General features: G+C 38.7%; 2 protein-coding genes across 7 annotated transcripts in view; one reads left to right on the top strand and one right to left on the bottom strand.

Moving 5' to 3' along the window:
- Positions 1 to 10,556, top strand: part of LOC123512710 (glycoprotein 3-alpha-L-fucosyltransferase A-like) — a 60,915-nt gene extending 50,359 nt beyond the window's left edge. For 5 of the 6 annotated variants that reach the window (XM_045269254.1, XM_045269253.1, XM_045269255.1 and 2 more), the window contains 2 exons: positions 2,154 to 2,318; positions 2,819 to 10,556. In XM_045269254.1, the coding sequence (XP_045125189.1) occupies positions 2,154 to 2,318; positions 2,819 to 3,023 (370 nt within the window). In that variant the 3' untranslated portion in view covers positions 3,024 to 10,556. The remainder of the gene's footprint in view (positions 1 to 2,153; positions 2,319 to 2,818) is intronic. The other variant, XR_006677170.1, reaches the window with a different exon arrangement.
- A 760-nt stretch (positions 10,557 to 11,316) lies between these two features.
- Positions 11,317 to 12,500, bottom strand: part of LOC123512711 (carboxypeptidase B-like) — a 4,171-nt gene continuing 2,987 nt past the window's right edge. The window contains exon 6 of the mRNA XM_045269259.1: positions 11,317 to 12,453. Coding sequence (XP_045125194.1) covers positions 11,723 to 12,453 — 731 coding nt within the window. The 3' untranslated portion in view covers positions 11,317 to 11,722. The remainder of the gene's footprint in view (positions 12,454 to 12,500) is intronic.

Below are 12,500 nucleotides of genomic sequence, written 5' to 3'. Positions count from 1 at the left end.
CTTTGATCTCAGTTGGCGTTACAAAAATAGCGCATGTCCACTAACTCTCATCATTAGATACTGTGACAGACGACAAGGAGGAAGACTATCACAACCTACAATGATCTATATGTCTTTCTATCACAGTTGAGGTTAAAGACTTGCAAATATTCACTAGATCACAATGCAGTTATGTTGAGCTGTGCTGTCTCACGCTGAGTTCAGTTATGAAAGCCTGAGTCATCGGACATTATTCTGAAAACACTTCCGCGCCACACCTCCGCTACATTCAAAAGGCTCCCGTCCCGTAGTACTCTTCCTAGGTCCGCATTCAGAAACGCTTTGCTCTCCCACCACGACTATTTTCCAAGGCCAGAGATGATTAGCAGGGTTTTCAAGAGTGTTTTTCCAGTAAATAATGTAGAAATCCTGTCAGGTTACCTCTAGAACCGTAAAAAAAAAAAAAAAAATTGAATAAAAAAAAACTCGTAAATTTAAATAAAGCCTTTTGAAATAGTGGAGGTGAAGCACAGTGAGGATAAGAGACTCAGAGACATAAACCCCTCCATCACTGCGGAGCTTGGCTGGCTGGCTGGCCCTAGATTCTTCTCTCATTGGGTGGTGGTGTTGCGAGGTATGGCGGAGAGTTTGACATTGTTTTGGTGACCGATAAACACTGCCGGGCTGCCCCTCACGTGTTACTCCTTCACCAAGACCGAATGCTGCCCTCTCTCTCTCTCTCTCTCTCTCTCTCTCTCTCTCAAAGTGACTGAACAGTTATAAAGAAAGTTGAGGTGGTGCGTTCGTGACCAGAGTATAGTTGAAGTGACACCGATTCCTTAAGTGTGATTTTACGCTTCTGCTCTGAGTGACGGATTGATGTGATAGAATAACGGGATGAACACTTGGGAATCTCTAGGCTTAGAAGATAGTTGCAGTGAATTGTGATGGGTTTTTTAAGGGTGGTTGTACAGTTCAAGTGATATTATAACGAGGTTTCTACGTTATTAACAGGAGAAAGACTATAGAACCTGGCTAATCGTCTATGTGGTCTTGGAATATAGTCGTGGTGAGAGAACGAAGCGCTTCAGAATTGGTAATGTTGAAGTTACACTAGTTTTCAATATTTTATTTAAAGTTTCTAGTGAAAAATAAAAAGATTTTTACATTATTAACAGGAAAACTTTTTTGAGAACTTTAGAAATAGTCGTAGTGAGAGGTGTTTCAGAATGGCTCTAGTTGAAGTCACACGAGTTTTAATTTTTTTTTTTTTTTTTATGGTTCGTGAAAAACAACGAGATTTCCACATTATTAGCAGTAGAAACACTCTTATCAATCAACTGGTCTCTGTAGCAGCCGTGGTGCGAGGGAAGTGTTGTCTGAACAGTGTTTACCTAATAAAGTTATCAAACCCACATCTCCCCATCCTGATCCGCCATCCCAGCTTCCTTTACTTTACGCCATGAAAGAAACACATGTTTCATTAGAAAAAACCCAGACGCTACATCCTGTGAAGTCCCACACGTTCACTTTATCACACACACACACACACACACACACACACACACACACAAGTAATTACTCAAACACTTTCCCCTTCCCAGTAACCTTTAGACATTACTGCCTAGAAAAAAAGTTAATAAATTAAGAAATAGATAAAAAAAAGTGAAAAATCTCCTTACATTATCAGAGAAATACAGAAGAAAATTTAAGGCGCTAACAATAAAACAAACGAAAACGAAAAATGTTCACAATAAAAAAAAAAAAGAAAATAGAAAAAAATTCTCCACAATGAAAAAGAAAAACCACTCACAATCACAAAAATTGGAAAATCATCCTTCACAATCAGAAAGCGAAGAGAAAAAAAACTTCCTTCACAACCAGAAAACTAAAAAAAATATATTCTTCACAATCAAGAGTAAAACAAATCCTTCACAATCAGAAAAGTCCCCAAAACAGCTTTCACAATCACAAAACTCCTCAAAAACATCCTTCATCATCACAAAAATTCCCCCAAAATATCCTTCACAATCACAAAAACTCAAAAACCATCCTTCACCATCACGAAATCCCTCCAGAAAACCACCATTCACAATCACAAAACTCCAAAACCTCCTTTCAATCTTGAGTGCTACAGGAAATGTACTGACTGTGCCTCCCTCCTCACCTGACAGCCACCACATCCTGCCAATAGTGATGGGGGCGCACCCTGACGACTACGCCCACCAGGCCCCTGAGAAGTCCTACATTCACGTGGACGACTTTGACTCCCCCAAGGATCTCGCTGACTACCTTCACCTGCTGGACCAGAATGATGACCTTTATAATGAGTACTTCAGGTGAGAGAGGCTAATTAAGATGTGTCAGGTATTTTTTGTAAGAAGGAAATTAGCCAAGGACAACAAAAGATTAAAAAAAAAGGCCCACTTGAAATGCAAGTTCCCTAAAAGATTGGTATGGAATTACCCAAAAGATAGGGACAAATGTCTTGAAACCTCCCTCTTAAAAGAATTCAAGTCGTAGGAAGGTGGAAATAGAGAAGCAGGAGGGAGTTCCAGAGTTTACCAGAGAAAGGTATGAATGATTGAGAGTACTGGTTAACTCTTTTTATTAGAGAGTTTGACAGAATAGGGATGAGAGGAAGAAGAAAGCCTTGTGCAGTGAGGCCACAGGAGGAGGGGAGGCATGCAGGTAGCAAGATCAGTAGAGCAAATAGCATGAAAATAATGATAAAAGATAGAAAAGGTATGGTATAGTCTCATTTAGATGTTTTTATTTATTTGTTCATTTAATTTTTTCATGGTGACCACATATAACCAACACTACGTCAATCCTACAGGTGGAAGGGAACCGGTGAATTCATCAACACTTACTTCATGTGTCGGCTGTGTGGTCTGCTGCACGACGAGGGGCACCAGCAGCACTATGAGGACATCAACCATTGGTGGCGTGGTGGGGGCACCTGCATCAGTGGGTCCTGGAGGAAGTATGACAGGTTTAAGCAGGAGTCAGAGAAGAAGAAGAAGGCCCCAGGTAGCAGGTAGAGGGAGGGAGGGAATTAAGGGAGTGACAAAGAGGTGCACAGGTTATCATACAAAGTCCTGGGTGTGTGTGTGTATCTGTGCGTGTGATGTCCTGATCTCTTGAATGCCGATTGGGTGACGCGTTTTTTTTTTTACTGTTTGACGTGCACGGTTCTGGCGGTTTCCAAGGGGTGAGGGAGGGAGGGAGATGGTGCAGATACAGTCCAGTCATGTATAAATCTTTACTTAGAAGGACTTATGTGTGTGTGTGAGACTGTGCATAAGTAAATGTGTGTAAAGTGTGAAGTGTGTAGTCTGTAATTGTTAATCGATATCAGTGGTATTTATTCTTGTTCATCTTTGACCAGAAAAGATTTACAGGGTAACTCTGCTAAGCTTCCCAGAGCATGAGAGTGTGTGTGTGTGTGTGTTGTGTGTGTCAGTGTCTCTCATGCATATAGTACTGACTCAGATATGACAGTGAAGTGAAGTGTGGCATGGCCTGTGGTGTGTGTGGCAGTGTGGCCCAGTGGTGCTTCTAAGATGTCATAAGTGGCACACAACCAAGGCACCACTTGAAGGAGACACCATTGGGTCAACACAGTAAGTTATCTAAGGAAACAGGCATCAGATTCTTGGCTTGTGGAGAGCATAAAGTGCCAATAGATCCTGTAATACTATGTTGTTGTGTTGCGTCTCTCAAGCCAGAATGTTGCCTACTAGATACCTCTTAGATGTGACTGGGCAATCGTAACCTAACATCAGCACCTGGTGTGATCGCGACAATAGAAACAATTGTATATTTTGACGAGTATAGACACAGAAGTCACTGGATATTGTACTTTTACTTAGGGCAACTGTACTGTATATACCGTTGCACACAAACTTAAAAGAATGCCGACGGAATATTTTTATCCTTGGCGTACACGTCTAGAAGCACAAAGCAGTATTCTCGAGTGCTGCATCAGTCATCCATCACTTGTACCCCAGTGTGTGTGTGTCTGCCAGGAATGTGTAGCCTTTAACATTACACCAAAGACCTTGTACTATATAATTAACCTACGCCAGAGCATTTTCTATACTCTTGGTGATCTTGTTGATGGCTGTTTTGTACCAGAGATGCCCATGTGGTGAAGGGTACTGGTTTCCACGAGGTGTGAGGACTGTGAGGCGTGTAACAAAGCATAACTATTAATGGTGCTGATTGCTGACTGACTGACTGACTGACTGGCTGACTGGCTGGCTGGTGTGTGGAAACAAGGAGGGGCATTCAGCTGTCATTCATTCGTAGCTCTTTTTACCTCCTGCTGGTGGCAATTCTCCCATTACTTTATAGGAGGATGTGGTCTTATGAAGCCAAATTGATACAGAATAATGCTGCAAATTACTCAGTCATTAATTATTTTTTGTCAGTGGTATGAATCTTTTGAAATTTAAACTCAAAAACTTGCACCAGATCATATCATATCAAACTTGACCTGCAAAAAAACAATATGATTTGAACTAAACTATCATTCACTCTTACCAGCAGTGTTGTACCTCTTTCGAAATCACACTCAGAGCTCCACAGTAACACATAACTGAGCTTAGTGAGATGCCACAGCAGTGAAAAGGGTTAGCGGAAAACCAGGATGATCAACTTGGATGTGAAAGTAAGAGTGTTGAATTTAACTAGTATGTATATGATTAGAGTGATATTATGAGCTAAAATGGAGAAGAGTATTAATGAATGAGTTTCTGATGGAAGTGTTGACATCTAGAGAGGTGTTTGTGTGTCTTTAATATGGGAATCTGTTTTGGAGTCTTGGAAGTGTTGAAATTTATAGTATATACTTTTAACAAGAGGAAAATTTGTGGTAAAACTGAGAGTAATGTTACTGAATACTGGATGAAGTGTTGAAAGCTGGAGAGGTGTTGGTTTGTGAGTTTTATAACATTATGAGGAGAAACATTGAAATTTGTACTATGTGGTGATGAAGACTGACATTTGGGGGCTAAAACTGAGAGGAATGTTAATGAATGAGTGTCTGATGAAATGTTAAGAATCTGGAGAAGTGTAAATTTGTGAGTCTTCAATATTATGACAAGCTGTTTTGGCATCTTTTTGAATTAGTGTAGCAAAACAAAACATCATGAATTCCTACATATGTGTGTGTGTCTCTTTCTCTCCCCAGCAGGTGGAGTGAGTCATATCCCAATGCCTGTGAATTATAATGCTGTAGTGTTATCAGTGTTAGCAATGTTTCTGCCATTATCACGTTTTGTTTTGGGAATGTGTGAGGCAGAGAAGAAACAATAGGAGACTTGTCAGTTTTTGAGTGAGTGAGTTTGTGAGTGTTTGAGAAGGTGTATGTGTGTGTGTATGTGTCTGTGTGTGTGTTAAGCTCTTTACGTCCCAGTTTTTAATGTTGAATTGTATATTTTTTATTCATGTATTTTTGTCTGCAGGCACGTATCACTTCCTGTCATAATATGTGTGTGTGTGTGTGTGTTGATGCTCATTTTATCCCGGTTTTGATACCAAATTACGTATATATATTTTTTTTATCAATTTCTTTCTTTATATATTTATTTGAGTATATTCTTTGAGACACATTCCACTTCCATTGTCAATGCATTCCACTGATCAGTGTATTGCTTCATTTAGATTGAACACTGTATTGCTGCAAATTCTTACCTACTCTCTTGGTAAGCTGCTGTAACTTCTGTATTTCCTTGGTGATGTAAACCTTCTGTATCCATCCTTTCTTTTGTGTAGCCTCTGTAGCCCATGTTCCTTAATCATACCTCCTGTGTGTGTGTGTGTGTGTGTGTGTGTGTGTGTGTGTGTGTGTGTGTGTGTGTGAGTAGGTGGAGTCACACTAGAGGCAACACACAGCCCTGTCAGCTTTATGATACATGTATATACTTTAGATGTACAGTGAGATGGATGGAGACATTCTTTGGTGATGGCAATGAAGGGAGGAAAGAGTCGCTGGTATTGCGATTGCCGGGAAGAGTCGCTGGATGAGGTGAATAGAGTGTGCAGTTCAGGCCAGAAGTAATGGCACAGGTTTTAATGACAATAGGACACTGTGACAAATAGTAACTCATTAGTGGAAGAGTCTAGTTCAAAGTTATAGGGTTCATTTTTACTTCTCCTTTCGGTTGCTCTCTAGATTGCCACAGTGGCCAATACATTCAACCTTTTACGCCTTCACACACACTTTTAATTACTTCTCTTCTTTCACTGCATTCATACATCTCTTTAATCTCTTCATTCTTACTTACAGATGATGAAAGGAGAAAGATTTATTTGATAGTCTGATTCAGTGCAATTTATCTTTCACTCCTTGAAGAGTCTAGTTGGAGGGAAAAGCTTTAGAGTTTGATTGTAGCTTTTGTAGATGAAAAGAAAAGATTTTTAGCTAATCTGACTCATTATAATCTAGTTAGGGAAAAGTTGAAAGAGTGACTGAGAGAAGAATGTAAGAGTAATAGTACCTTACAAATTACGTACAAAACACAACAGATTAAAGAAAAAAAAAAAACATTGGATTCATAACTTTTCTTTTCTTATTGTTCTTATTTAGAAATCTGGTAATCTGTAATGATACAACCCTAGAATCGAGAAAAAATGAAACACATGAGATAGAAGAATGTAATAAAATTGAAGAAATTAAGAAGGAAGTAAGAAGTAGAAAAAGAAATGAGGGAAAAAAAATGAGAAACATGAAAGTAGGTATTGAAATTACAAGACACTATCCTTATAACTTTCCTTTTATTTCATTCACTTCATTCATACTGCGAAATGTTTTGATCAGTGACATTGCTTCTTGGTGTGGCTGTACGTATATATAGGCATAGTTATATATGAAACCCCTATAGTCAGTGAGGAGAAGGGAAGGGAAGCAGGGATGACATGACAAGCTGTTAGGAGTGGACTTCACTTCTTATCCAATGTGCACTGTGATATAAACAGTAGTAGTCTCTATCACACAGAGACAGTGCAGGGAGTGTCCAAGTATAGGTGTGTGTGTGTGTGTGTGTGTGTGTGTGTGTGTGTGTGTGTGTGTGTGTGTGTGTGTGTGTGTGTGTGTGTGTGTGTGAAGGGGCTGCCATGAGGAGATATGACAACTTTTTGCAGTTTCCCTCTTTTTTTTTTTTTTATATCTTTGTTTTAATATGTATGTGTTTGTGTGTGTGTGTGTGTGTGTGTGTGTGTGTGTGTGTGTGTGTGTGTGTGTGTGTGTGTGTGTGTGTGCATGTGACCTTTGTGAACCAGCCAGCAGACCTCCACTGGCAGAATAATCAACAGAAGTGTCAAGGTTACTTTACTGCTGGATCTTCATTATTATTACCATTAACTTATTTGTACACACACAGAGTTACTACAGGTGTACTACCACTATGTACGTACTATTACCATTCGTGCATCGTCTGTACATGTTGTGAAAGTAGTTGTTAAGGATATTTCTGTTTGTACATTGTTTTTTCCTTTTTCTTTTCTTTTTATATTGAGTTTAGGTTTTTTTTTTATTATTGTGATATCTTTCAATGCTGTTTACTGTGTTGTGTTCTTTGGGGTGTTTGTTCTTAAGTTATTTGTGTGTGTGTGTGTGTGTGTGTGTGTGTGTGTGTGTGTGTGTGTGTGTGTGTGTGTGTGTGTGTGTTCCTTCAGGCAGGGGCAGGAGCAGAAGAAATGTCATAGAAAAGAAAACTACAAAAATTTATATAAACTTGTCACCCACCCCCCAAAAAATTAAATAAATAAAGAGAAAAGAAAATAGAAAAAAGTATAGAAATTAAAACTACACAAGAAAAGTTAATGAATGAAGTAAAAAAAAAAAGAAGAAAAAAGTGAAAATATATGAGTTAAAACAACACATATCTGAAATTCCATTCGTTACATTACAGTTAAGTTGTTGTATTAAAATGTGATATACGTATTTTAGCTCTACTTTAGTTCAGGTAATGAAGAACAGTATAAAGTGTCATTCCATTGAGTGAGACTGAGAAGAGACATTAACCCCTTCAGTACTGGGACACATTTTTACTTTAAGATTTGTGTACAATTTGACCATTTTATTCTCGTTAGGAAGGGTCTATGGAGGTCAGAAGGTTAATGGCCTGAGTCTTAAATCCCCCTTATAAGTTTCTCAAGCTGCATCAAACTACCAAATAATATCCAGAATTTTTTACCTTGATTTTTTTGTACAATTAGACCATTTTATTGACATTAGGAAGGGGTCTATGAAGTGCAGAAGATTAATGACCTGAATCTTCACTATATTAATCCTCCCTATGTTTCTGAAGCTGTATAAAACCACCAAACAGTAACCAGAATTTTATACCTTGATTTTTGGGCAATTAGACCACTTTATTGACATTAAGAAAGGTCTATGGAGGTCAGGAGATTAATGACCTAAGTCTTCACTATATTGATCCTCCCTATAAGTTTCTGAAGCTGTATTAAACCACCAAAATAGTACACTAGTTTGAATTTGGAAATGTGTCCTGGTACTGAATGGGTTAATGTTGTATCTTTCTCTCCTGATGTAATGGAAGTGATCAAGTGTTGCTGAAATAGACACAACATTATTTTGTTTCTCCTTTTTGCCCTGTTCCTCCTAATTTGCTTCCATAGTTCCTCATTAAGTATTGTGGCCGGCAGTTATGTGTGCTGTGTATCATGTTCGTCTGTATGTCTGTTGCTGAGAAAGTTGGCATTGACTATTGAAGAAAAGTTCCTTGGATTTGTTGAGGTGAAGAGAGGGATACCTGTTTTCTCTCTCTCTCTCTCTCTCTCTCTCTCTCTCTCTCTCTCTCTCTCTCTCTCTCTCTCTCTCTCTCTCTCTCTCTCTCTCTCTCTCTCTCTCTCTCTCTCTCTCTCTCTCTCTCTCTCTCTCTCTCTCTCTCTGTTCTACTTCATTTCTATGTGTTTTAATTCTAATTATCAATCTGTTGGAATGTCTGCCTATCTTTCTGTCTGTCTGTCTGTCTATCTATCTATCTATCTATCTATCTATCTATAAGTATCAATTCAATTCAATATATAATGATACTGAAAGATTTTGTGTACCTGCTCTCTCTCTCTCTCTCTCTCTCTCTCTCTCTCTCTCTCTCTCTCTCTCTCTCTCTCTCTCTCTCTCTCTCTCTCTCTCTCTCTCTCTCTCTCTCTCTCTCTCTCTCTCTCTCTCTCTCTCTCTCTCTCTCTCTCTCTCTCTCTCTCCCTTGATAAACCACTCAAGTCCTCAGCTAAGATACACACTGGAGACAAGAGTGCACACAATGATGGAGATGTGATACGCTACAATGCACCAACCATTCCATAGCATTTAAGGCAACACTGGCCTCAAGATTAATGGCATTTTTTATTTCCTATTACAACAGCAGAGTCTCACATCCTACTGCTTATCAGGACAACAAAAATAGAGAGTTATCTTGTAATGTTTGAATATCTAATCTTTAACAGGCTCTTGTGGATGTTTTCTTTTTGTTTTTTCAAGGGTGTTGATATGATTTTAGTGATATTTTGATGAGGATTCCACACATATATCTTTGAATGGGTCCAGTGGGTGTTGTTATGGTTTTTAAGAGTGTCTGTGATTCTAGTTTTTTTTTTTTTTTTATATATAAGGATTTCATGTCTAATAAGCTCCAGATGTTATTTGAGTTTTTTTAAGAGTGTTTGATTCTAGTTTTGGTTTTATAAGGATTCCATGTCTCTAATAAGCTCCAGTGGATATTACTTGAGATTTTTAAGAGTGTGTTTGTGATTCTAGTTTTATTTTTTTAGTGATCCATATCTCTGACAGGCTCTAATGAATGTTACTTGTGTTTGAGAGTGTTTTTTTTGTGATTGTAGTGTTAATTTGACGAGAATTCTATGCTATGAACTGGAAAGAAATATCCATGAGAGTCTGAATAATGATCTTTTTGTTTTTTTGAGATTATCCTCTACAAACTGTGAAGTGTTGAGTGGTGCAAGCCATTAATTGTTGTGAGCCTGTGAGATGTGTGGGATGTAAGACAATGCTGTGTTATTACTATTTTTATAGAGTAACATGACAAATATTGTGTATATATTTTTGGGTACTGTAAAGATTTAATTGATGGAGTGAAAAGTATGTATAAATAGGTACTGTATATGCTGCAGCTCTTGAAATGAAAAAAGTGCAGGGCATTTGTATACATTCACATGGGAAATGTATATGACTGAATGAGTGAATAGGTGGCAAACATTGATTGTACATTGACTCGCCTGGAAAACTACAAATTGGGTGACCAAATAAGTGGTGGACATTTTTCTTTTACATTCATTTGACTACTAAAAATTGGAGAATGGATAAATGAAATGAATAGAAGTGACCATTTAATCAACTGAAAAAGAAAATCTGGTTAATATATAATAGAAATGAGAAAAAAAGAATCTGCTTAATATATAATACAGAATGGATAAATAGAGGTGAACATTTAATCAACTGAAAAAAAAATCTGGTTAATATATAATAGAAATGAATGGCTGGGAGAAAAGGATACCAAACATTACTGTACATTATTGAACCACCTGGATAAAGAAAGGAAATTTATAAATGAAAACATAAACACTTGATAAACATTGCACAGTCATTCACTTGCCTAGAAAATATATATAAATTCTGTGATGTTATGGTGTGAAGACCAAAGACTGGTGTGTGGTGTAAGGTGTGTGGTGTGTGGCTGCATGAGTGGTGACCAAAATGAGTAACCTCAGTATTCCATATTAATAATTTTATGAATGCTTCAGAAAATGATGATAAAAAAGCAATGTAAATAGATGGTTTTATATTTATGTTCAAAACTTATGTGGAGCTTTTTTTGTGTGTGTGTTTTGGCATTATTCTTTTCAATCATCTTTTATTGGTGTCTATATAGCACATGATGGTCAAAATTGATGTAGGAAATTATTATTATGATTATTTTTTTGCATTATTATCATTACTATTATCATCCTCATCATCATTATCATTATTACTATCACTATTACTACAGTCGTTTTGTTTTATATTTTCTATCACTTGCTGCACAATAAAACCCTTGCTAAAGATAGAAAGAAGGAGTTTGTCTCATCATTACCGTGCCCTTCCGTAGCGTGAAGCAAAGTGGTAGTACCAATACAGTAGCTATACTATAGTATCATTCAAACCAGTACTTCTCGCATGACAGATTCCATGTCTTTATTTCCCTCTCCTTTCACATTTTTTGCAAAAGAAGAGTTTGTATTAAAGATACTGAAAACACAGGCTCTCTCTCTCTCTCTCTCTCTCTCTCGTAAAGGATCTTCAACACTGTAGAATGGTAAAGGTTTATTCTAATTAGTTATGATGATTACCAACCGAGTGGTTTGATATTCATTTTTTGATATACATAGGATGTAATAAAGTAAGTAACAATTAATGATAACATTATCGTGTATTGTACAAAATGGTGGCGGTGGTGGCGGCAGGGTCGCCAGTAGGTACGTGACTCAAACAAATATTGAAAACAAGTTCTTTCCCCTCTGTTCAATGCAAGGTGAAGTAACAGCAAGTGACAAAAGATTAAAATACTGTTTTTGGTGGTGGCTGTATACAGTTACTGATTAAAGCTCCTTTCTTCCCTTTCTTTCAAATACAAAGTGATACCATCATGCCAGTGATGGCAGATGACAGGGCAGTGGTGGTTGTGTATGTATAACTAGCATTAAAAGCATGTAGTTTCTATTTCTCGCGTGCCAGTGGGATCAGCTTCTTAAGACCTCTCCACACATCCCGAGAAGCTGACTTGATGTGGCTGGGAGGGAGTGCGAAGCCATGGAAGCCTTCATCGGGAAGCTCCAGCGTGTAAACATACTTAACATTGAGGGCACCCTTGGACCAGTCATCAGTGGCGCCCGATGCCAAGTACAGGTCGCTGGATGATGTCACTTCATACTGCGTGCCTCTCCTGCCTCTGCCTCTCACACTCGCGGCCTGAGCAAACGCCTCTCCTGCACTTTTCATTTCCGCAGTGTAGGGAGCTTTCTCTCTCGTATATCCCCAGGGGTAATAAAGCTTCTGGCCGTAACTATGCACCGCCATCACCAGTCTAAAGTTGTTCGTTGAGGAAACACGCTCCATCTCCTTCTTCAGGGCGCGCGTCTCCAACTCGGAAAACGGGTTCCTCCCTTGGTATGTATCACTACACGGGTTGGTCGAGGCTCCGACACCGTATCCTTCATCCCAGTTGCGATTCAGATCTACCCCGGGACAGTCCTGCCTCACAGACGGGTCAATGGACCGGTTCTTGCGCCACATTCGGTTCGTGGTTCTGGAGTACTCGTAGCCATCCGGGTTTACAATAGGGACGCTGTAGATGTCAATGTTTCTCGTCAAGCTGGTATTGTCTGCCGCTAGTCTGTCCAGCAGCTGCAGAGTGACCGCTTCTGATATCCACTCCCTGGCGTGGATTCCTGTGACAAGATTTGAATAAGCAAGTAGCCTAGCACTAGTGTTCTGC

The sequence above is a fragment of the Portunus trituberculatus genome, chromosome 34 (assembly GCF_017591435.1).
Source record: "Portunus trituberculatus isolate SZX2019 chromosome 34, ASM1759143v1, whole genome shotgun sequence".
NCBI classification, from domain to species: domain Eukaryota; kingdom Metazoa; phylum Arthropoda; class Malacostraca; order Decapoda; family Portunidae; genus Portunus; species Portunus trituberculatus.
This window is presented reverse-complemented; position numbering and strand designations above follow the sequence as displayed.